Source organism: Monodelphis domestica, chromosome 2 (genome assembly GCF_027887165.1).
Source record: "Monodelphis domestica isolate mMonDom1 chromosome 2, mMonDom1.pri, whole genome shotgun sequence".
NCBI lineage: Eukaryota > Metazoa > Chordata > Mammalia > Didelphimorphia > Didelphidae > Monodelphis > Monodelphis domestica.
In genome coordinates, this window is record NC_077228.1 from 362,191,336 (window position 1) to 362,216,525 (window position 25,190).

A 25,190-nucleotide genomic window follows, 5' to 3' on the forward strand; every position below is an offset into this window, starting at 1 on the left:
AAATCATCCTACTGACAGGATAGCACAAGTTATTTGCTTGGCCTGCTCTCAGTTCTAATTAGTTCCATGACTCTTACAGAATAGCCAAAGTTTTAATAGAAATCTCGGCGAAGGTTTGAGAATTGCTCCCTATCTGTATGAAAACTGTCCTCAAGCCTCAGCCAACAAGAAAATAATGGCTAGATTTGGGGCAGCCAGGTGGCTTCTTTGGAATACAGTGTAGAGAGAGAAAAGTCACCTGTCTATTGGTGAAATATGGCTTTAGACCTGAAAAATTTTGGAGATCATCTAGTCCAACCTTATTTTTTGTAGATTAGTAAACTGAGTCCTGGAGCAATTAAGTAAGTCCCAAGTTCATACAGGTAGAAAGTGGCAGGAGCCCAGGTCCTCTGATTCCAAAAATCTAGAGCTGCCTCTTTTGTACTTCTCCCAGTACTTTCCTCCCACCCACCCCCAAGAAAATTTCAAGGAAGAATTGTTGCTTTGTTTGCACTCCTCTTCCCAAATTTCCTCTCATCTCCCTCCAAAAAATTTAAGGAAGGAACTATTTTAAATGACAAGTTTAAAAGCTTACAAATGAAAAGAAATGGGATTTGACTAAGGGCTGGGGCATTCGATGAGGCCTGTGTGCACTCTGGCCCATGTGTTTGCTCATTGACCTTGATCATTCAGCAGGCTACTTCTGCGAGATGACAGGCTCCAGTTTTATGTTTCTTGGGTGGTTTCTAACTTAGCCTAATACTTATGGTAACTTAACAGGCTGGAAGTGAAGGATCCTGACAACCCATCATCTCCATCATGCTGGATTATTTTGGTTTGTCCAGTCACACAGTGAAGCAATAAAGGAAACTAAGGTCCACCAATTCTCTACTTTTCTTCTTGTGTCTAAGAATTTAACCATTTGGGAAAGTCTTTGACAGGCTAATGAGAAAGACCAAAGGCCTTTTTATTTTAATGATTTAATTCAATGATATTAATTTTTAATGTTTATTAGGAGAATTCTAGAAAAGAAAAATTAAGTTTGACTTTCTAATTTTATTAATGATAAAGAAATATAAGAAAATGAGACTGAGTATTGGTCCAAAATGTCATCATCATTGATTCCACTATCATCACCAAATATTGTCTCTTTCATCAGAATTTAAACTTCTTGAGGGTAGGCACTGGTTTATATCCTCAATCATTAGTACAATGACTACTATATATGAGGTACTTAATCAGGGTTTCCATTTGCTTTCCCCTGGATTCTACCAGTTTCTAGGCTTGTCTTTCATAATCTTTCTTAACTTCAGTCATATCCATGCCAGATAAGTGTACAATTGGGGAAGAATTCTTTTCAAAAAGATTCATCCTCAAGGTGTGTGACCCTAGACAAGTCACTTAATCTCTGAGAAGCTCAGTTTCCTTATTTATAAAATGGGGATAATAATTGAACTTACTTCCCAGAGTTGTGAGGACAACATGAGAATATTCATAAAGCGATTTAAAAACCTTAAAGTAATATGTAAATGTTAATTATTATTATTATTATTGTGGCATTGTAGTGAATGCTATAGAGATGAGTTCACTTCTCTTAGTCTGCCATAGTCAATAAATCAGGCAATAAACAGTTATTAAGAGCTTATTATATTGCTAGACACTGAACCTAGCACAAAGAAAAAGACAATCCCCATTCTTAAGGAGCTCACAACCGAATAGAGAAGAAAATATGTAATAACTAAATAATGATTGCAAAGAAGCTGTATATAGAATAAACTGAAAATAATTAACAGAAGGAAGGCCCTAGTCTTAAAAGGGATCAGGAAAGGCTTCCTGGTAAAGGCAGGATTTTAGCTGGGAACGGAAGTGGCTGAAGAATATTCTATGCATGGAGGACAGCCAGAGCTGAGAGATGGAGTGTCTTGTTCCAAGGGGAATAAGTATATAGTACCTTTTAGGCAAGATGCCTAGCTCTTTATGAAAATGATCTCATTTGATCCTTACAACAACTCTGGCAGGGAGGTGTTAATATCCCCATTTCAAAGGGGAGGAAACTGAGGCAAAGAGGTTAAATGACTTGTCCAGGGTCATACAGCTAATAAATATCTGAGGTTGGATTTGAACTCAAATGATTTCCTGAACTGTTTCAGGAATCATAAGAGTCCAGAATGATATGATTGAAGAATGTGTGTGTGTGTGTGTGTGTGTGTGTGTGTGTGTGTGTGTGTGTGTGTGTATTGGCAGAGAGTTGTATGGGTACAAAGCCCAGAAAAAGTAGGAAGAGAAGTTTATCAAAGGCTTTGTGTATCAAACAGAAGATTTTTACATTTAATCCTTGAGGTATTAGGGAGCCCCTGAAGTCTATGGAATAGGGATGGGACATGGTCAGATGTGTGCTTTAGGAAAATCATTTTGACAGCTAAGAGGAGGATAGACCCAAGAGGGAGTGACTGGTGGCAGGCAGACCAGCCCAGCGGCTGTTACATTAGTTCTAGTGTGGGATGATGGGGAATGTGTTAGGGTAAAGGCAGCATCCCAGAAGAGACGGGTAGGGATGCAAAGATGCTGCAAAGGCAGAATGATGGACCTTGGCCACACAGAAGGTGATAAAGAGCGAGGAATCAAGGAGGATACCTAGCTTGTGAGCCAGGGTGACCAGGGAGATGGTGTGGCTCTGGACCATATTCCAAACCTTCTGGAAGGCAAAAGAATTTGTTCATTTTGGGACATATTGAGTTTAAGATGTCTGAGGACAGATGTCCAAAAGACAGTGGGGAGTGCGAGTGAGACTTGGAGGTCAGAGGAGAGGTTGATTTAGGAATCATCAGCTAGGGAAAATAATTGAAATCATGGGAATGGATGAGATCACCATAAAAGACATAAATGTCCTTGGAGTCAGAAGATCTGAATTTGAATCCTTAATACTCATTAGCCGTGCAACCATGGAGAAAGTGTTTAAAATCTTTGTACTGTCGTTTATGTATCTGTAAAATGGAGATATGAAAATGAAGTTAGTACATAATGTATTAATTAGAATGTTGTCCCAAATACTACGTTTCCCACAATTCCCTTTTCCTTTTCATGTACGTGCGTCATTTTGTTGTTGGTACTTCAGTTTCAGTTCGCTCGTATATCATTTTTATGTCACAGAGTTATGAAGTATAAATAATTGCCAAAGGCCATTTCTGCTGTAGGCAAATAATTTTTTTAAAATAGGAAACTGACAAAAAGAATGCAAATAATTATAAACTGTACAATTATTAGTTTCCATCTTATCAATGCATTATTATTAACAATAACTACTATTTATATGGATACTGTACTAAGCTCTTCACAAATATTATCTCATTCTCTCACTGTGCAGGAAACATCCAGAATTCAGATCATTTAAAATTGGTTTTTCATTGTAAACTTATCAATAATCTACACAAACATTTCTATATGCAAATGCCAAGAAATGGGATTTTATGAGAAATGGAATTTGTGGATAGAGTGCCAGACCTGGAGTTGGAGAGATGCTGGGTTCAAATCTTGCCTCAGATACCTCCTGACTGGGTGACTCCGGCAAATCACTTAACCCCAATTTCCTTGCCTTTGCCACTCTTCTGTCTTAGAATTGATACTAAGACAGAAGGTGAGATTATATGGGTTTTTTTTTTACACATATACATACTAAATTTAACAAGGGAGTAACAAAGTTGCTCTAGTGTTTTTCTGCCCACTAAGTAAGTTTAGCTAAAGCTTTTTGGGGGTGTGTCTGTCACTACCAACTAACCTTATCGTGGACTCTCACCCTTCACCAACCTACCAGTCTTCCTTAAAATAAGTAGATAATTGGAAAAGCCCTTCACTTGGCCAGGCAGATATGCATTGAGTACTTTGGACAAAGACGATCCTTCCTTCCCGCTCCCTGCTCCTCCCTCCCTCCCCAGCAATGTTTTCACAATAATTAAAGCTGTTTTTTAGTGTACTGTAATTGGGATGATCCATTTCTTCAGCTCCCCCACAGACTTTCAGACTGAGCCACTAGATTATGGAATTGATTAAGCCATGGCTGGGAAAGTGCTCAAATGCTACAAAATGGGGTCCTACCCAGGAGGTCTGGTTCTGACCCAGTTATAGGAGTCTTCAATCTGAATGAGAGGGAGGGAAAAAAACAGATTTGTAGGCAATCTGACACTAATTTCTAATCCAGAGAAACTTTGGAGGTCTCATGATTCTGGGTGTTCTTTGTGGTCATATTGAGGCTTCTTGATGGAGGGAGTCTCTGGTTGGACTCAAAATGAATACAACTTTGGGATCATCTTGGTTCTCTCTCTCTCTTCTTTTTTAAATTTAAATTTATTTATTTGTTTGTTACATTAAAATACCTAGTTAGCTCCCTCTCTTCTCCTCATTAGAGTAGGCATCATTTGACAAAAAAAAAATATATATATATATATATATATATACTTATGTATATATAAAACTATGTCTTAATTATTTCTATTTATCAGTTCTTTCTCTGGAGGTGGACATACAGAAGCCATTCTTCAAAAAATATCTCTGTTGCTCTTTATAATATTCTTTTGATTCTGATAGCTTCCCTTTTCATAATTTCCTGTAGGTCTTTCCATTATTTTTCAAAATTGAATTTTCTCATCATTTCTCATGACACAATAGTATTCCATCACAATCATAAGTCAAAACCTGTTTAGCCATTCCCCAGTTGATAGACATCACTTCAATTTCCAATTCTTTACCACTATATAGAGAGCTGTTATAAATATTTTGGAACATGGAGGTTTGTAAGAATTAAAAATAATATTTCTACCCAGATATATATTTTATAAAATTTATTGGAAAGGGTAGACAACTATTCCTCAAAATAACCTTATCACGTGGTGCCTAACCTGCATGTCTCTTCTCTTATTCCTCCCCTCACCTGCCTGCTCTCTTCTCTTCTTGATTCTCCCCCATTCTCTTTCGATTCTCCCCCTCAGAAGCCCCAAACCTTGACATTTATTGGTGCACAGTACATAGAGGGATGCAAAACTGGTGCAACTGTGTTATGTCAGGAATATTTGATAGACAGGTAAAGCTTCTCAGGAGGGGGAAGTGTAATAAGGGGATTATTTGAATGATAAATGATAACTAAAGACCATTTCCCTTTCCCTCCCTTCACCCTCCCTGTTTGTTCCTCTTCCTCCCTTCCTCCCTTCCTTTCCAGTTGCTTCTTCTGTTGGTCTCTCTAAATCAACTCAGTGTGAATATTATGATGTATCAAATAAATCACTCCTTTCTCTTCTCTAAGATCAAGTAAGTGATTTATTGGGGAGAAATGAAGAGATAGGAAGATGGAGGGAAAGAGGGTTTGGGGTTTCCCTATTACTAGATTAATTCTTAGGTTGGAGGATGGTGGAATAAAGTTCAGATATGGAAAAATTGGTTAACAGGTCTGGAAATTCAGTCACTGTAGCACAGCAGAGAAATCAGAGAAAACTGTACTTTTGTCCTTCTTTCTTTCTGTCCCCAAGCCAAGAGACCCTTCTTCCTTTCTGTCTCCAAGGCAAAAAAGACCAGGATTTCAGTTTGTCTCCTCCTTTCTCAACAGTCTTTTCTGGTCCTCATTCCAATTAGAATGTTCTCCTTGAGTCACAGCTCAGCAGTCCCAGCTACTCCAGCTCTGCTACAAACTTTTCCTATTTTCTTTCTTCCACAACATTACAGAGGGGATAACCTTCCTTGCCAAATTTCCCCCTGTGATCCTTTGGGAGACCTGTCTCCCCAATGGATCATTTAAATATAACTACCTTATAACTCTAAATATCTTCTAGCTAAAAGTACACACAATATTGAATTTTTCTAAGAGGGAGTTACAATAGTTACAGATGAGAGTAAAATACAAAAACTGATTGATAGGCGCATTGACAAAATGCAGTCCCTTTTGGCATAAGAGTTTGCATTCAGAATAAGTATGTTCAATCCCTTCAATTCAGTTCATTATATCCCAAATTTCATTCTGGATCTTTTGATGCAGTGTGTAGCTTCTTCAGACATCTCTACAGCACCTTCTCCAAAAGGATGCACTTTTTTGATTTTGAGGTGTTGGCAAGTTTCTTTTCCTGAAATTTCTCTAAAGATTTTAAACCTTGAATTTTAGGATAATTACACAATCCCCCCCGAGGAGGGTGTTGACGAACACCAGAATCACACTGGGATACATGACTGAGTTATGAGGTATATGAGACAACTGTCAAAACAAAACAAAACAAAACAAAAACAAGCCACCCAAAAAAATCCCAAATAAAAGGGTAAAAAGTGAAATTCTGTATAAAAATAAGTAGTACATAAATGATAAAAAATAAAATAAAAATTTTACATTTATAAAATTCTGAGTAAAAAATAAAACTGTAATAGGTTCTTGAATGAGTAACAAGGTCTAATTAAAGTGACTTATATGCCACAAGCCTGTAGGACAATAGCAGCAATACAGAACTTTACCCATTTGCAGTCAGGACTACAGGAAATTGCCAAACTATAAGAGAGAAAGGACTAAGTTTCAGCAACAAATGGGAAAAATCATTCCCTGGTCTGATTGTACCTCCACTGTCAGAGATGGGGGAGCCAGCATGATAGCCAAACTGAGGTACTTGAGTCAGAATATTGCACATGGAGTGTGGTACAAGGAGTCCTGCATCTTAACATATGTCAAGTGCTGCAACCTCAATTCGCACACTAGGTTCAAGTCCTTTTGTATTGGCATAGAATTTCAACAATCCTTCCTGGATTGGGTTTGATCCTTTTTGACCTTGGGCTACTTGGCACTGTATATTGGCTCTTTTGTTCCCTTCTCTTGGAATCAGACACAACCATTTAACAAAGTCCCATAACATTTATCAATAAATGGCAGGTTTCCATAGTTGAAAGCCTTTTGGGTATGCATATTACTAGGGTCAATAGATACTATAAACTTATTCTGTAAACTTTATCTTTCAAGTAAAAATAAAACATTAATACTGATTTCATGTACTTCAAGTATCACCAAGGTTAGGAAAAAAGAAAGAAAAAATCAAATATCCTATTACAAACATAAAGAGAAAGAAAAAATAATTAAAAAAATCATAATTTCACAGTTCACATTCCATGTGACAATGTGTTAGCCAAGCAGAGGCACAACACAAAAGGTGCTCACCCAAAAATGAAATGTATATCACTCTTAACTTGGCCAGGATCCACAGTGTGTGTGTACATAATTCTTTCACCTGGTAAAAACCTTTTAAAAACAGTAGTACAACAACTAATACAAATTTTTAAAAGTACCAAAATCCCCCAAATTATAAGAGGTCATTTAAGGACAATAGCAAACAAACCCATTATCATTAGGATTCACGTGACTTGTTGTGTGACATGCAAAAAACCTTTTGAAATCATGAATACTCGTCACAAATTCTACAGATTTAGCCAATCTTTCAATGTTGGCAAAGATATTTTTAACATCTACCATTACCATAATTCCAAAATTTGGTGGGAGAGAAACCCAAAAAACCTCTGTACTGTTGATAAAGAATTACAAATATAAGAAATCTATTTCAAAGCTACTAGGTTTCACAGGAAAAATCATCCCCATCTACTGGATGAGATTATAACATATCACAAATTAATTAAGCCACTTGGGTACCTCCCTCTCTCTTTTATAAGAATGTAGCAGTGTAACAGAATTGTCTCCAATATGTCCCAACCATTTTTGCATGGAGCCAAGGACTAAAAAGTGAAAATCACTTCAGATATGTCATCTATTACATTTAAAATAAATGCAGAGATGGGAAAATACAATACCATTGCTCTTTACTTCAACTACAAATGGACATTTACCTCCTATTACAAACAACTCATGAGGCAGAAAAATAAATGATCAGTCAGAAGTAGGGATGCTCCTAGATATCTAAATTCAATTCTAAATACTCATTAAAATCAAATTAAGTTATTAGACAAGAAAATTCTCTAAAACTTTCATAAAGGTTGAAACCAATTTGATGGAGTCCATCCATCAGCTCTGTGTGACAATTAACAAAGGCAAAAAAGGAACAAAATGCTGTTCATGGGCTTTTACAATAAACATTCTTCAGTACAAACAGTCACAGGAGAGGTACAAATAAAGACAATGTAATAGAATATTTCAATTTTGATAACTTACAAATCGGTTAACAGTAAATTACATATACCATGTATACAGAATTGCATTACAGAGACTTCTTCATTCTGGGGAAGGGAACAAACTGAAATAGTTAATATCAATAAGGCAATGAGGTCTGAAAAGGCTTAAAATTCACCTCCAGACTCTTTGAGGTTCCTTTCCCTCCCAAGTACCATCATTCATCATAATTTCTACATCCACAACTCTGGGGGTCCCCCATACTGAGGGAACTTCCCACACTGAGTACAGATCTTTGGGTATGAGTTTTGATTTTCCTCATTGGAATAACTATTCCTCCTATTAATATCATTATTCTTGAAACTTCTATTCCTATTTTCCTTATTTCTCTTCTTACAATTCATAATTACATGATCAACCTTTCCACAAAAATAACATGTTGGTGGTTGTTTTGTGGATTCTTGTAAGGGATCTATGATCACTCCTTGCTTTACCTTTACAACTGTTTCAGTTAATTATTTCATTTCCTTACTCAATGTCTCTACTAAAGTAGCATTATCCTTACCCTTCTCACCCTGTTTAGAAGTCAATTCCTTTATTTCCTTCCTTAATGCTTCCACTAAATCAGTGTTCTCCTTCTCCTATTCCTTATGTCCCTCAAAAGCATAAACAGCCACTCTTTTCAATTCTTCAAGGTCCATAGTAGGCCAATTTGGACAGCTAGTCATAAAACAATTCCTAACTACCTTACAACTGTTTCTGAAAATTTGTATTCTGATTTGTCTAACGTCCCATTCTCTATCCAGATCAAGCTCAACAGATCTACCTCCCAGCTCGATAAGTCTATCCATAAATTGGGCAGAATTTTCACTATGTTCTTGCTTAAGAGTTTCAAATTTAGTCCATGTACCAGGCCTATCAGAACAGGCTCTCATAGCTTTTATCAATGTTTTTCTAGCCTGGCATAGTTGTAAGTAATCTTGCTCTGAATTTGGGATCTTCAGTTGGCCAATGAGCTGTTCCCTCTCCTTGGGCCTGATTAACAAGAGAAAGAATGTTATTCCTTTCCCTTTCTGTTAGCAAGGTCTGGAGCAAATCTTCTTCATCTAGCCATGTGGGTTTATATGTGCTAAAAATGCTTTCAAACTTATTTATCACCACCACAGGCTAAACTTCATATGAAGGTGTTTTTTCTTTGAATCTCTCAATGTCCTGTGGAAATAAGGGTGTATGATGTCTAATGTTTATCAAATCACCACATCTGTTATATGTAGGGACACTTCTTAGAGGGAAAAGACCTTTATTTGAGTCATCTGTGGCAACTGCTGGTTGGTCGGTGTTTTGGAGTTCAATGGAGTGGGTTGTAGTGAGGCTAGTAGGGGAAGGAGGTGGGGTGGTGGAATGGAGCTGGTCAGCAGGTGGGGAGGTAGAGAGGATTGGGGGTGGGGTGGAGAGGAATGGGGCAGGGGAAGGGGGCAGGGTGGAGAGGAATGGGCAAGGGGTTTGGAGTGGGGTGGAGAGGAATGGGGGTGGGTAGAGGAATTAGAGAGGAATAGGATGGGTGAGGTCTAGAGAGGTCACAGTATGGTGGGTAGGAAAGAGGGTAGAGAGGTAGATTGGGAGGACATGGGATGGGAGGAGTAGGGGATGAGTGAGGTCTGACAGGGAGAGGAGCTGAGAGGTTCAGGTCCTGGTTTGGGTCAGCATGAGGAGAAACCACTTTACTGGCCAGGTGGGATGATAGAGCAATAGAGCATGTTCCTTGCTAGATTTCACTGAAGGAGTTAAGCTAGAATGGTTTGGTTCCAAAGAAAGAATGGTTTCCTCACTGGAGAGGATGATCGATTTATCAACATGATATGCCCATAAGTACCAGTATTTATAATCTTTGGAGTCTTTGTTTTTAATGACTAACTTCAAATCTTTTAAGATCTTGAAGTCAAAAGAGCCATATTTTGGCCAGGTAAAAGATATGTCCATCCATGCCTTACAAATATTTCTAGCTTCTCTTTTTGTTATCTAATTCTCCTTAGGCAAATTAGGATCACTCCAGAAATTTAGAAATTTATGCAGGGGTGAATCAGAAGGAATATTTCCTGATTTCCCATGATGTGTTTCAGTATTTCCCATATTTTATAGTCTGTATGTCCTATTTAAGCTAGTTTGAGTATTGCTAAATGGTCAGATTAAACAATGAAAGGTTCTTAAAACATAAAAAAAAACCCAGAGACACAAATTTCTACAACGTTATTGTTGAAGGCAATAAGAGGAGGTTTAAAACAAAAGACTAATTTAAGGAAACAGTAATTATTGAACAGCAATAGTACCAAATACTACCAATAATGAATGTGTATTTAGTGTAATTGTTGTTGTTATTATTAATGATTAATAACAATATGCATTATAGTTATAAATAATGCATCAATAATTAATAATGTGTATTAATTATAATTATAAATGTCATCAATAATTTATAATATGCATTTGTTATAATTATTGTTATTAATAACCAATAACCATAAACAATAAGTATCAATAATCAAGAATAGCAATTAGTAATTAATAATGACTAATATATATAAAATATTGAAAATTAATAATTATTGTTATTGATATTATCATTACTATTATTATGTTCTAAAATTATTCCTTAATATTGCATGTAATTAATTTGATTTAATATTGGCTTTGTTCAATTTTGGAAATTTGGTTGTAATTTAAGCTCAATATTATTAATATTTCCTATTAATAATCCTTTTATTTAAATGTATTCAATTTAATAGCATTATTTTAGATCACTAGTAGCAGTAGCAAAGGAATTGTTTTAATTTTCCTGCAATTTTAATTCTTGACAGTAGGTGGCACTATAAATGTGTGTAGAGTGGAAGGCACCTGTGGGTAGACCTACCTAAGCAAGCAGCCAGATAAAGAGAAGGAAAAAATGGCTTTAATATGCTAAAGAAAGCAAGCAGTCTTCAAGCAAGGTTAGAGTGGCTTTTGATATGGTAAAGAAGGCAGGCACTCTGCAAGGGAAGTTTGAAGGTGGGGGAGGGAGAGAGAAAAATGCAGTCTGAAGTGCTAAGGAAGTGAACAGCCATGTCTTTTCAAAGTTGGGGGGCATGGAGTTCCTAACCCTAGCGCACAGCCTTGAAGGACCCCCAGGATTAATTTAATGGATGACTCTGAGCAGGTCCCTGCCATAGTGGCCCAGCAAGTTTGGCACACGGGGAAAGTTAGGCAGACACTGGGCTGGGAAAGACCTGTTGGGTTCTAGTGCCCCTTGGTTAAAAAAAAAAAACAACTTGGTCCTGTTTGGAATGGGAGGGGGGCATTTTACACCAATTCCTAGGGGTCCACCCCTGTGTGCTGTTCCCCTAGTCCACAAGGGCCAGTCTGTACTGAGTGAAATGGGACGGCTTTGCATCAGAGTTCCAGCAGCCAGCTATGCTCATGGTGACTAAAAGCCTGCATTTTCACAAGTCTGGGAAAATAAGACCATCCTTTATGTCCTTTACTCCCCACCCCTCCGCTCCCACTCTCATCAAAAATGGATTGATTGGGTAGGGTGGGGGTGAGGGAGCATGTGGCAGTCATTTTCTTCCCTGAGTCCTCAGTTCTCTACTGTCCCAGGGAGTCCCTAACTCTAATACACAGCCAAAAGGACCCCCAGGATTTGTTCAAGAGGTTTCCCCTCCCCACACTGCACTAGGCTGAAAGAAGGAACACCAGGACCTTGTGTGCTGTGGAAAGGAATATGGGCAAAAGGGCCCCTTCACCCCTATTCAAGCCAAAAGAAAAAAAAAGAGTGGGGTGTTGTTGTTTTTGTTGTTCTGAGTTCCATTATCCTTAGGTCCAAAACAGAGGAAAAGTCATTATCTGGTCCTTAATTCCTATTAGGTTTTATTTTTAATAAAAAATTAAAATATTTTAATATTAATTTTTATTTAATTTTCTTAATCAATTTTCACAATCAATTTAACAATAAAATTTAATAATTTAAAAATTAATTTAATTTTAGTATTTTTAAATATTTAAACATGGGTTTATGCTAAATATGAGAATTCTAAAGTAATATTGTGGTTGCTGATTTAAAAATTTTACAGCTTAAGTCAAAATTGACTTTTAGCAGCTTTATTTACAAAGAGGTGGAAAGAGTGAAAGTGGAAAAATGTAGATAAAGAGACAGAAAGTTCTGCTTAGCTACAAATACCCTAAATTTAATCCTAATGTCTCCAGATCACAAATGCGAAATCAGAAGAGCCAAGAGGTGCTGAAGAATCTGCCAAGAAACTTCAGTGCACCCAAGACCAAGACCACCAAGAATCTCACCAGAACTCACACTGAAGGGAGCACCAACAAGCAGAGAAGATCTCCTCAACAAAGCACCAAGGAAGGGATCACTTCACTCACAGGATCCAGGGAAAGAATTTCCTCCTCCAGTCCAGCCCACAATGCAGAGAGAATATCAGTCCTCAGGCTGGCCTTTTATTATTTATTTTTTAAATTTTATTTAGTCAATTTAGAATATTTTTCCTTGGTTACAAGAGTCATGTTCTTTCCCTCCCTTCCTTCTATCTCCTCCCATAGCCGACTGCAATTCCACTGGGTTTTACATGTGTCCTTGATCAAAACCTATTTCCACAGTATTGATGTTTTCACTAGGGTGATCATTTAGAGTCTACATCCCCAATCATATTCCCTCAATCCATGTAATCAAGTAGTTGTTTTTCTTCTGTGTTTCTACTCCCACAGTTCTTCCTCTGAATGTGGATAGTGTTCTTTCTCATAGATCCCTCCAAGTTTTTCAGGGTCACTGCATTGCCACTAATGGAGAAGTCCATTACATTCGATTATACCACAGTGTATCAGTCTCTGTGTACAATGTTCTCCTGGTTCTGCTCCTCTCACTCTGCATCACTTCCTGGAGGTTGTTCCAGTCTCCATGGAATTCTTCCACTTTATTATTCCTTTTAGCACAATAGTATTCCATCACCAACAGATACCACAATTTGTCCAGCCATTCCCCAATTGAAGGGCATCCCCTCATTTTCCAATTTTTGGCCACCACAAAGAGTGCAGCTACGAATATTCTTGTACAGGTCTTTTTCCGTATTATCTCTTTGGGGTACAAGCCTAGCAGTGCTATGGCTGGGTAATATTGTGGTTGCTGATTTAAAAATATTGCAGCTTAAGTCAAAATTGACTTTTAGCAACTTTATTTACAAAGAGGTGGAAAGAGTGAAAGTGGAAAAATGTAGATAAAGAGACAGACAGTACTGCTTAGCTACAAATACCCTAAATCAAAGGGCAGACAGTCTTTTAGTGCCATTTGGGCATAGTTCCACATTGCCCTTCAGAATGGCTGGATCAATTCGCAGCTCTAAGGCTGGCCTTTTTAAAGCAGTTTTCTCGATGTCACTTCCCATAGCTCCCTTAGTTTATAGGAACCAATTACAGTCTTTCAATTTGCATAGCACTGCCCAAGGAGGGGTGTGTGACAGTAGCCTTTGGAAGTGTGAGCTTACTCTAGTAAGTGACTCATGAATTCTCTTACTTAGTGTTAAGTAGGGGTGCTTTGAGTTCTTGATTGATTAACTTAAAAGTTGCTGATTGATAAGACAAAGAGAGTTTGATTCGCTCTTCCCAGGATAGTTGGGAAACAATGATTATTCAGATTGAACATTGTGGTACTGAAAACTTCCCACTTTGTCTGCCTCTTTCCAGCCATATGGGATAAGAGTTGCAAGCTGTCATCTCAGCAGGGCACAGCAACAGAAGGAATCTCTGACCTTTTTGATAACCGTTTCAGGAATCAACTGGTGTTGGTTTGCCATTTTTCTTCTTCCATCCAAGACCTCTGACTTCTATATTAAGCTGAAAGGGAAAACTCATAATCATTCCCTCTCCATCGCTGTAGTTCGTCCATCATAGAATGGAATCCCTTTGGAGTTCATCTCCATCAAACATCTGGCTCATGGCCTGCCTTTGGATTTTAAATTTCCTCTCCCTCTTTTTTAAACATCTTATCATGGTTGTAGTACCAGCACTTGGTTTTTATTCTGATATTTCTTGTTCTTAAGAAATTTCCCCAACACCTTATAATTGGCAATATTTGTCCTCATTCCCCCTTGCATTCCCCACTTCACACCCCAGCATATACACACCTCAAAGCTTCTGCTCTGATTTCTGCCATCTAGCTTTCATTGGCATGCACATGCAGATTCTACCTCAGAGTAGCTATTTTAAATGTCAGAATTGCCCCTGGAAGATTTCCCTCATAAAAGTTGATTCCAATCAATTTACTTCAATTCATTCTGAATTACTTTCGATTCTGCCTTTCATGAATCCAATATTTCTGCAATGCATTCTCAAGAGGGTTTCAAATATATTGTTTAGGGATGGGCTGAAGTAGCCCCAAAATAATTAACGTAGTTGGGCAAAGACAGCTAAATGATAAAACTGAAAACCAAGTACAGATGCACACTCATTTTCACTATGGAAAGTACCAATCAATTGTAACTCAAGCTGTCTGGATTGAAAACCTGCATCCACAGCTGTAAGCTCGAAGTTTAGGAATTATAACATTTGAATGGATGGACAGAAGTCAGTTGTGTCATCATGGTAGAGTATACAATTGTGGTCTAGTTATACTTCTATAATTAATGAGCATTGCCCATGGAGGATCTCTGCAGCCGACCAATGATTTCAACTCCTCCAAAGGCCACTTGTAGGATGTGTTTTAAGAGCAACACATTTTTCTTAAGTATCTGGAAACATGATTGAAGCTTTCCTAAACTGAGCATTCCTCTCGTCATTTCTACCCCAGACAGCTTAATGTTAGACATTAGCATTTAAGTAGGCTGATATTTTCATTTTTTGGAGTTTTTCCTTTTTACTGAGAACTGTGATTTCCTTTGTAAAAAAATGAAATAAAAAGTAATAATAGTAATAGCATTTACATAGCACTTTTAAGTTTTAAATTGTTTTCAAAATAATTTATATAGGCTGTTTCATTTGGTTTTCATGACAACCCTGTAAATAAGGTAATATTATCAAGACTACTTTACAGCTTGAGAAACTGAGGCTGAAAGAAGTTAGGTAATTTGTTTATGGTCACATAGTTGGTAATTGAATAAAACTCCAAGGAAAGCCTCAACTTTATTGTGACCTAGAATCTGATGGAAATAGCCTTTAAAAATCATTAATTCTTCCTAGATACATATTCTGCTCTTCCTTCTGTTCTAGACTCACTCAATTTGTCCCTCTGGTGAGTCTTAGAAAGTCCTACATCAGACTAATATCAAACCTGAGTTGACAAAAAACAAAACAAAACATTAGTTTGAGGATGGCTGCTCTTATTCCCCAGAGGGGTTCTATGAAACCAGAGCACTGCAGGTTTCTTAAGATAATGGAACACCCAAAGGGATGAAGACAAAGAGACAAAGATGATGGGACTGAGAGAGAAACAGAGACAGCAAGTCAGTGAATGAGAGCAAAAGAGAGAGAAAGAAAAAGAGAAGAGAAGGGATAAAGACCAATATCTTGGAATGGAATATGCTTCTCTATTTCAGTGGATTTTGGGGGACATTTAAGACAAAGTTGGGAGAGCAGCTCATTTCAGTGTTGGTAGCCTCACCATCTGGAATGTATCGAGGGGTTTTCTTACAAGATTGCAGAGAGGGAAAGATCTGAAAAGAATGGGGGGAAATTCACAACAATATGAATAACCAAAAAAAGGCTGATGGCACTGAGACATCAATAATGAGAGACTCATCCGCCTACCTTCTCCTTACAAAACCTTTCTGAGTATAACCTCTACATACATTAAGGGTATCCTTGGTGAAAACATGAGAAGGGAATAAGTAGTCTTTCAGAAGTGATTTTCTATAGCATGCCACAATTGAAAGGAATGCCCCAATTTTATATACAGGTGACATTTTCTACCTAATGCCAAAAGATCCTTCGTCAATCATTAAGATATATCCAACACTAATTGTCGATATCCAACTATTTTCTACCCAATCTTAGCTGAATGGCCAAGAAGCAATATCCTATTTTAAAAGAAGGGATTATTTATTTAAAGAATATTCTTGAGAGAAAAGTATGATAGGAGTTCGCAGGGAGTTGCCTGGTCCACAGAAATGAGGGCTTAAATCATCCATGACAGAGGGTTATCTCATGTATTTTTAATGATCTTCATATTTACAGTAAATATATGTAATTATGATAATTTTAAGGAGGGAGTTTTAAGACCAGGAGTTCCCTCCATCCCACAGCTGCACAATAAACTATAAAAACAGATAACATTTACATAGCACTTACTATGTGCTATGGACACTTTACAGATACTTGAGCTTCACCACAATCTTGGAAGGCAGGTGCTATTACTATCCCCATTTTATAGTTGAGGTACATGAGGTAAACACATACTAGTAAGTGTCCAAAGCAGGATTTAAACAGTTTTCCTGACTCCTGGTCCAGTGCTCTATCCCCTTGCTATTATTCATTGTGTAAAAAGACTGGAAAGGTAGGAAGGGGCAAGATTATAAAGAGCTTTACATGCACGAGACATTTATGATTATGAAGGGATCAGAGAAACACTGTAGTTTATGAAGATGGAAAGCTGGGAAACATGGTGGTGGGAATGATCTGCTCAAACCTATTGCATTAGAAAAATCTCTTTACTAAATGTTAATTCCTAATCCTTTATTTCCTTAAAAATACATTTTTTAACAATAAAATAGCATGAATTTTGTTTAAATGAGATGGAATTTTCATGGACTGTTTCCAGAGGTATAGAATGCAAAGGAAGGGCTGGCAATATGCTTAGGATGTTAACCTGAAATTCCCAAGAACCCCAATTTTATATACAGGCGACACCCCAATCCTAGCAGATCCTTCATCTGAACAATAAATTATGCCTAGCTTATCTAACACTAATCACTGATATCTTATCATTTTTAAGAATGGATCACGTCCCCTAGAGAAAAAGTATGATAGTTAGAAGGAGCCTCAGGGAGCTGCCTGGTCCAGCCCACTTGTTTTCAGAAATGAGAGCTTAAATCATCCATGTAAGATGGTTATCTTGTGTATTTTTAATGATTTTTCTAGATGGAGAATGCCCTTGGCAATCTGCATCAGTGTTTGATGATTCCATTGATATGACCTGCTGTAGGTTCAAATCAAACTTACTCTTCTGCAACCTAAACCACATTCTCCTCCCTGCCCGGTGGCTATAGAAAGAAAACTGTTTAATGTCATCTTTCTAATTGCGGTCCCCTAGGGGAGGGAGTGGATCTAAACTTTGCATGCTACAATAGGGCTGATTATAGAATGAGCACTTAAATGTTTCTTGCTGCTTAGTAAAATGGATGAATACAACTCTGTGGCCTCCAAAAAAAAGAAGCAAATTTTACATATTCCAATGCATATTGCCTAAGTTATCATCTTGTGAAGTTAACCAATAAAAATTGGTCCTGCACAATCCCATTCTGAGGCCAACTGAATGACTGGTGAATCACCACATAGGACCACCATATCATGAGAAGGCTCAGCCATGAAAGCTCAATGTCCACATCCCAATTTTGGCTCGTTCTTGGGCCTGATCCAATTGCAAACTGGCCTCCTTGTTGGAGTAGGGGGAAGAAGTAGACCAAATTCTGAGCTGTACTCAATGATTGGCAAGCCTCTGCCATGATTCTTACTATGCATTTCTGGTTCCTTCTCTTGCCTGTGTAACCAATAAACCCACGTGGGTTATCTCCTCCTCCTCCTCCATTCACTTTGTAAACACAATAAATACACTTTCTCTCAACATATAGTACAGCAAATGCATTCATGCTTCTGATGAAAGGGCAAGGTTTCTTAAGCTGATGGAGATAATAAACTCCCCCAAATAAGGAAATACGGACTTAGGAAAGCAACAACTCCCTTAAAAATAAAATGCCCGATGCTTATTTACAGACATAGCATTACTGATGGCCCTTGGTTTAAATGTGTTTTAATAAAACCTTCAATTTGCAGATTTGCTGGAGAATAAAAGTGAGAAATTAAGGAACCATTCAGACCTGGTTTTCTTGGCTCAAATGCTTAACGTATTCCAGTTACAAATCAGAAGGCCTTTATAATATCAAGCTTTTCAATTAAGATTGCACCAGACTCAGTATGATAAGTATAAGCAGGAGGACCAATGCAAGGTGGAACGCTAGACAGAAATAAGGCATTTGATGGCTAAATTCACACACCATTTTATCCTTAGGAAATTGCATAGAGGGTAGCAGTGACTATAGGAACTTTAACTTGAAATTACAGGTGTAAAGTTTGGTAGAAGTATTTCTGTTATCTATTAGAAACTGGCTTCCAACATAGTTAAGAATAAAATCAGAAGCTGAATAACTTTGAAGTCCTTGGATTAATGGAACCATTAATTTCAAATTTTCTGTCTCTCTGAATTTAATGATTACAAAGTGCTTTCTTTATATGACCTCCTGGGGCAGGTAGAAGCAATTGTAGCATTCTCATTTTATAGCTGAGGAAAGTGAGATTGAGAGGTCAAGTGATTTGCCCATGGTTACACAATTAGCAACTAAGTAGAATTCAAACCCAGACCTCCTGATTCTAAGACCAGCGTTCCATTCACTAACCCATGTTGCATTGATTTGCCTTAAGATACCATAGAAGGTTTATAACTAGGTTTGTGGCCCATATCTTTTTTTTTTAAAAAGCACTTAGTTTTGATCTTAGAATCAATAGTGTGTATTAGTTCCAAGGCAGAAGAGTGGTAAGGGCTATGCAACAGGGGTTAAATGGCTTGTCCAGGGTCACAAGGCTAGGAAATTTTGGCCATTTCTGTACCCAGGACCTCTGATCTCTAGGCCTAGCTCTCAATCCACTAAGTCACCTAGCTACCCCCACCCATATCTTTTTAATGATAATTCAATTACATTATGAAATTTTGGTAAAGAGAAACTATGATCTATGCAAATAAATTATGCTGAGTACTTGGCCAAGATGTTGCTTCTTGTTTCTTCAAGTTTGAGATCTCTGTCCACAAACTGTGGTGCTGGTTAGCCAGTTCATCTCATCACAATTTGAGTTATAAAACAACTCAAAAGAAATAGGCATTTATTTATTGGTAATAAAAAGACAAAAATAAGACAGTTCCTGCTCTTGAGGAGCTTACAATCTACTGATGGGGAGGGGAACAACTTGTAGGTGGAAAAGTAAATCAAGTACATACATGTTATTATTGGGGTTTTTAAAAATATAAACCTGTAGAAGATTTCTGGTGAGGAAATATTTAAACTGCTTTTCCCAGAACCAATCTGCACTTTAAAAAGCAAAACAATTTATAATTTCAGAGAGGAAGCAATTTCTATTTCCTTGAATTCCTTAGAAGTATTTTGGACCTTATCTTTATACCTGCCATGATCTAGTATGAATGATCATTTTTTGATAAGTTACTGCTTGTTTGATTATAAGCTATTTTTGGAAGATAGTGATTGTGTATATCCTAACACCTAGCACAGCTCTTTGGGACCCAGAAGACCGTACTGACAGATAATGTAAAAATAAATCTACAATGAAAAACATTAACAAAGTTCAAGCTTTTATTTTTTAAATTTCTCTGAGAACCACATACAGAAAAGCTCCCCACTAGATATGTGTGTGGATGTGTATATATGCCCCCATTTTTTCCCCAGGGGAGTGAGGATGAAGAAATCTATTTTGTGCCATAGCTTTAAAGAACACAGAGGTTACAGCTTATTTGAATCCTTGTGTTTATCCTACTACTTAAATTATTCACATTTGGCTCCAGTGACAAACACGTTCATTAATTCCAGAAGTTCACTCTATCACTATGTGCAACAAATATTTGTTGAATGAATGGATCCTGCCTGAACATCTGTACTGCACTACTTTGGTCTGATTTCAGGGACTCCAGATGAATAAGAAACTGCACCATGAAATGAAAGTTACAAGGTCTGGACGCAGGGGTCCTTCCTGCTTGCCAGGAGAAAAGGATTCTGAAGTCAGGCAAGGGCTTTGGATGAGAGCTTCACAGACTGATTTAAAACATGGGCTCATAGAAAGAACTCTCAGAATTACTCATTTTTCAAGAAAGCAAAATCACTCTGGGGGTTCCTGCAGAAAAATTAACTTCTCTAGGTAATTAGGATTCTCTTCAAGAATCTTATTTGATAGGGAAAAAAGAGGCCTTTGAGTACTGGTGGGAATCTTGGCTACTAAGTGATGAGAAGCTAATGATTTACAGGGCTGAAAATAGTAGCGCTATTCTAATTATGTTGACACATGGGCTGTTACAATCGGCACTCAACACAAAAACTTTTGTTGATTAATGAATGAGAATAGAGTTACAGATGACTAGTTTGAGTTACTCATTGGAATAAACTACACGTCTAAGTCTGTTTGTACCTTCCATTGCTGATGACTGGTTGAATTGATCTTTTAAATTTTGATTTCATTAAACTCAACAAGTATATATTAAGCACCTAAGTAGTGCCAGACACTGTTAGGCACTGGGGATACAAAGATCAAAAAAAGTCCCTGTCCTCAAGAAGCTTATATTCTATTGCAGTTTAATTTCCATGCAGACAATGTTTTTTAGGGTTGACAACTTTAAAAAAAAAAGAATATTTTTTTACCTTTACTGGCTATTATGATAAAAATTCCTTCATCTCTCCCAGTCCCACTAAGTTGATCTAGGCCATGGAGGGGTAATTTTACTGATCTCACTTTGAATTATATCAAGGGTTAGTCCTAGGCATATGCCTTGTTCTTTTTTTCCATTGAAGTTCATATTTTAATAGCAGCATGCCAGATGCATGTCTGTGGAAACAATTTTTAAAAATACTACCAATACAGAAAGATAATGCAACTTTATATAATGAACTTCTTTAATTGTGTGTGTGTATGTGTAGTTTTAAAAAAATTATTAAACACTCACTAGATTATAAGCTTCTTGAGGGAGGGATTGGTTTGCTTTTGTCTTTGTATCTCAAGTGTGTAGCAGGGGCTCTGCTGCATAGTAGATAATTCATAAATACTTGTTGGAAATGTGGCTACATACTCTTCATTTTGGGGATTCAATGCTTTCTCCCCAAGTCCAACAACTGCCTATGAAACAATGACAAAGATGCTCATTTGGATGGGGAAATAAACTCTGCAAAGAAAAAAAATCAGAATTAACATATGAAAGAAACTTGACAATAGAACATGTGAAACATATCATCTTCACTTTGTGCGTCCACAAAAATTTTAGAAAAGTTTGAAGAATCTAATGCCTTGTTTCTTTTTGGCAGGAAAAAAGAACTGAATGTACATGAAATGTCTCTTGTTCAGAAACACTTTTAATTTGTCTCAGAGGACAAAGAATGCCTCAAATCACTTAGAAAAAAATTATCCTTTCTCTGTTCTTTTCATTCAGAGAATGCAATTTATTCAAGTAAAACTTACGAATGAATAAATATTTTATTTCACCTACTAACTTTTATTTTGGAAAAGTTTTTCTTAGGAATGAAATATGTTTAGATGTAATTTGATGGTTCATAGGTAAAAATTGACTTTTAGGAGCTAAAAGGCTTCTATAACCCTGTCTTAAGCTACAAAGAAGAGAGAGACAGGGTTATATAACATAACCTACTACATATAAAGATATAAATGAAAAATTCTAATGTTTCCTCGAATATAAATTTGAGCATGGGTATTTGACATTAAAGAAGAAGGGAATAAAAGAAAAGAGGATGTAAAAAAAGACAGGTCATATGATGGGGAGAAGTAAATGAATATATTTCCATCAGTTATAGTGTTTATATTTTCCAAAATTAATATAGCCTGTTCACTTGGTAATCATCATTTAGACTCCTTAGTGTACTTTCATGTCAGGTTTTATTAACACTCATAAGGATGCTAAATTCTTGGATGGCTATAGTGTGAGATTCACACTTAAAAGTACAAATTATACTAACAAATTAGGTTATATTATCTCACAGATTTATCCTATACTTTTTACACTACAGGGTTGTAAACTGTTGTAACATTCCCTAGTAGCGCTGAATTTTCATTCCTCAGTATAATTTTCCTTAGAAAAAAAAGCAAATTGTGTAAACAGTACCACATACGATGGTGAAAGATTAATGAGTAATTTCTGAATAAAGGATATCATTTTGAATGTACACAAATGAAAATATTCTCTTACATACTTATTCATTTTACACTTCAAGAAACCAATGAAGACAAAATGACAAAAGGCAAGTTTTTATAAGGCCACTGTGGCTAACTCTGGGTTACTAGAGTCAATACAGCAGCCACTTTTCAATTTCCGAGGTGTCTTGAGGTTAGAAGTTGATTCCACTAAGGCAAACATCAAGTAATTTCAATGTTGTCCAGAAGACTGAACGGCCAGATTTCACAACCACTTCTTTCAAATGTATTGTTCAGGTCAGGTTACTTCACAGCCAGGTCAGTCAAGGCATCAGAGACCTTAGTGTTGACCTGTGCTGAAACACTTGCTGGGATGATATTCAGATAAATGTCATACTGCTGGTCCATGCCAAGATAGCTGTCACTCATGAGATAAAGTGTGTAGATATACCTACGATATAAAAATAGAACAACACTGTATACCAGCAAGTCTCCAATTTTCTGGTATTAAACTCTTAAAAATTAGTGAGGACCTCCCAAAGAGCTTCTGCTCATTTAAGTTTTATCTGTTGATACTTAAAACATTAGTCATTCAAGTGTCCCATTATGTTTTAGTATTATTAGCATTAGTATTATTATGAAAACAGTCCTTCCACCCAGCAAGAGAGTCATGGGGGACCGTTTAGGGCACACTTTGGGACTATTTGCTACATGCCATTTTTTTTTCTGGTGAGTTTAAAATAGAATTCGAAATCGTTGGCAATATTGGTTCTGAAGTTCATCTTACCTTCCAGATGCTTCAGGAGTATAAAAAGCAAGAGAGACAGAATTTCTATTTCTGATGTACCCCACTCTTTTCAAAGCGACAAGTTCTTTTTTATCTACTTCGCCTAATATCAAAAACCACCCTTCATCCTTAGATTTGGGAAATCTAGGAGTAATAGCTTTGCTGTCATGTTTTCCCTAGGAAAGAAGAAAAAAAGTTAATAGAGTTGGATTTTTTTCAGCTTATTTCTTAGTTGTGCTTAAAAAAATGCAAAGTAAGTATCATTCCCATTTTACAGATGAGGAAACTGTGATTGTGACCCGTTCTGTGACTTGTCCTTGGACAAATGGCCAGAAAGTATCTAAGGTGGAATTTGAAACCAAATATTGTAAGTCTAGCATTTTTTCTACATCATGCTCCTTCTTAAAGAATTACAATGAACAAAAGTAGTTGGCCTATCCTCAACTTTCTCCTTTTTTAAATTGTCACTGAAGTAATTTTGCTTAACTTTCAACCAAGATTTTCAAGGTAAAACACAGATACTTTTGTGGCTACAACTATCAGCATATATATTTTCACGGACCCCAGAGAAGTTGTTTGAAGAAGTAAAACTGGAAAGCTACTAAACAGTAAGCATATGCTTTTGGTATGTGAGCATAGGGGGAGCAGAGGAGGGGAAAGGCGTAAGGAACTTTTAATATTGATGAGAACTTCTGCTTGAGGTGGAGAACCCTGTAAAATCTGGTTAGTAAACTAAGATGAGGGAAAATGGTTTTATCCTTCACGTATTGAGCTATTAAAAACAAATTCATATGTAAGAGTTTTAATATTTTTAGGAGATCGAATGTCAGAAGCAGAGAGAAACAGTATTCAGAATTTTCAAGTAATTTCTGAGGTACCATCCTAAACATGGTGGATCCTTTGGTAGTGGGCAAATGCATGTGGGGAGCAATGACTAATATTAAAAGATTGGATCCTGTCTGCTTAAGGCTATGTGAGAAAAAAAGAATTCATGAATTACATGACAGCATTAGTCATCTGGGAGATATGCATGGTTGTGTGTGCTGGTATCTGGGGCAGAGTATTTGAGAATGGAAACCGAACACTATACCTTCTGGTACCCCATGTGGACTCTCTGCAAGTTGACCTGAAGCACATACTCTTGATCAGCATGTAACTTGATCCATTTTTTGTCATCTCGTCCATCTGTTGTCAAAGTTGGGATACACAGTTCGTTCTGTCCCTCAGCTGAATCCCACGAGCCTTTAATACTGAAATCAACATCTATCACTGGCAAATGAGACAAGAAATTCCAAGCCTTTAAAAAAAAAAAAGTACACATATTTAAAGCCTGCCAATTAAAACTCAATGCTTAAATACAAAATATTGTGTCTTGTTTTTTGAAAGCTTTCTTAACACAATGAAGAGGATACACACATGCACCCACATACAGGTATAGATGGGGCCATCATCTGAATATGTGATCTTACTTCTAATATTCCCTCTTTGAATAGCTTAAGTATTGAGATAGTCCTTTACCACATGGCAAGATATAGTGGTTTTAAAAATGTTGGCCAGAATGCCAAAATATTTTTGAGAATTATGTGTCCTGACACTCCTCTAACTTCTAAAGAAGAAGGCATATCTTTAGGGTAAGAATTTAGGAACCTATCACCCAACTTGAAAAATGTTTCTAATGTAAACCAGAAGTAGAAAGTATTCTTCTTAGTTTAGTAGCAATCACCAAATACTGATGATCTATACTTTTCCCAAAAGGCTTACTGGCAATGAAAATACATTTTTCTGGACTTGGTTTTAGTTCTCTTAAAGGAAAGTATTTCATGGTGCCACTTGGTTGAGTGTTTGCGCTAGAAAGAACCTTGCATTTTGATAGTCATGCTAAGAAAGCCAACAATGATGGTACATGCCAAAGCAATGGATAATAATGCGCTTTGATGGTTTCATCAAAAATGGAAAGATAGCAGAGGAAAATGAAGTTACAATTCCCATGGGAAAAGACATTGCAAAAAGGCCTCAAATCAACTTTATAATTAATTTCTATTCTAGTTTTCACAATATTTACTGTGCTGGTGGTCACAATATCCCAATAAAACTTTTGTTTAATCACAACTTTAACAGTTAATATCC

At 36.9% G+C, this 25,190-nt stretch overlaps 1 protein-coding gene across 1 annotated transcript in view; it reads right to left on the reverse strand.

The window, feature by feature from the left end:
* Positions 1-19,220: 19,220 nt before the first annotated feature.
* The window catches only part of ASCC3 (activating signal cointegrator 1 complex subunit 3), a 411,239-nt gene continuing 405,269 nt past the window's right edge, over positions 19,221-25,190 (reverse strand). The window contains exons 40-42 of the mRNA XM_056818622.1: positions 24,154-24,360; positions 23,064-23,239; positions 19,221-22,727 (exon numbers count right to left, since the gene is read on the reverse strand). Coding sequence (XP_056674600.1) covers positions 22,580-22,727; positions 23,064-23,239; positions 24,154-24,360 — 531 coding nt within the window. The 3' untranslated portion in view covers positions 19,221-22,579. The remainder of the gene's footprint in view (positions 22,728-23,063; positions 23,240-24,153; positions 24,361-25,190) is intronic.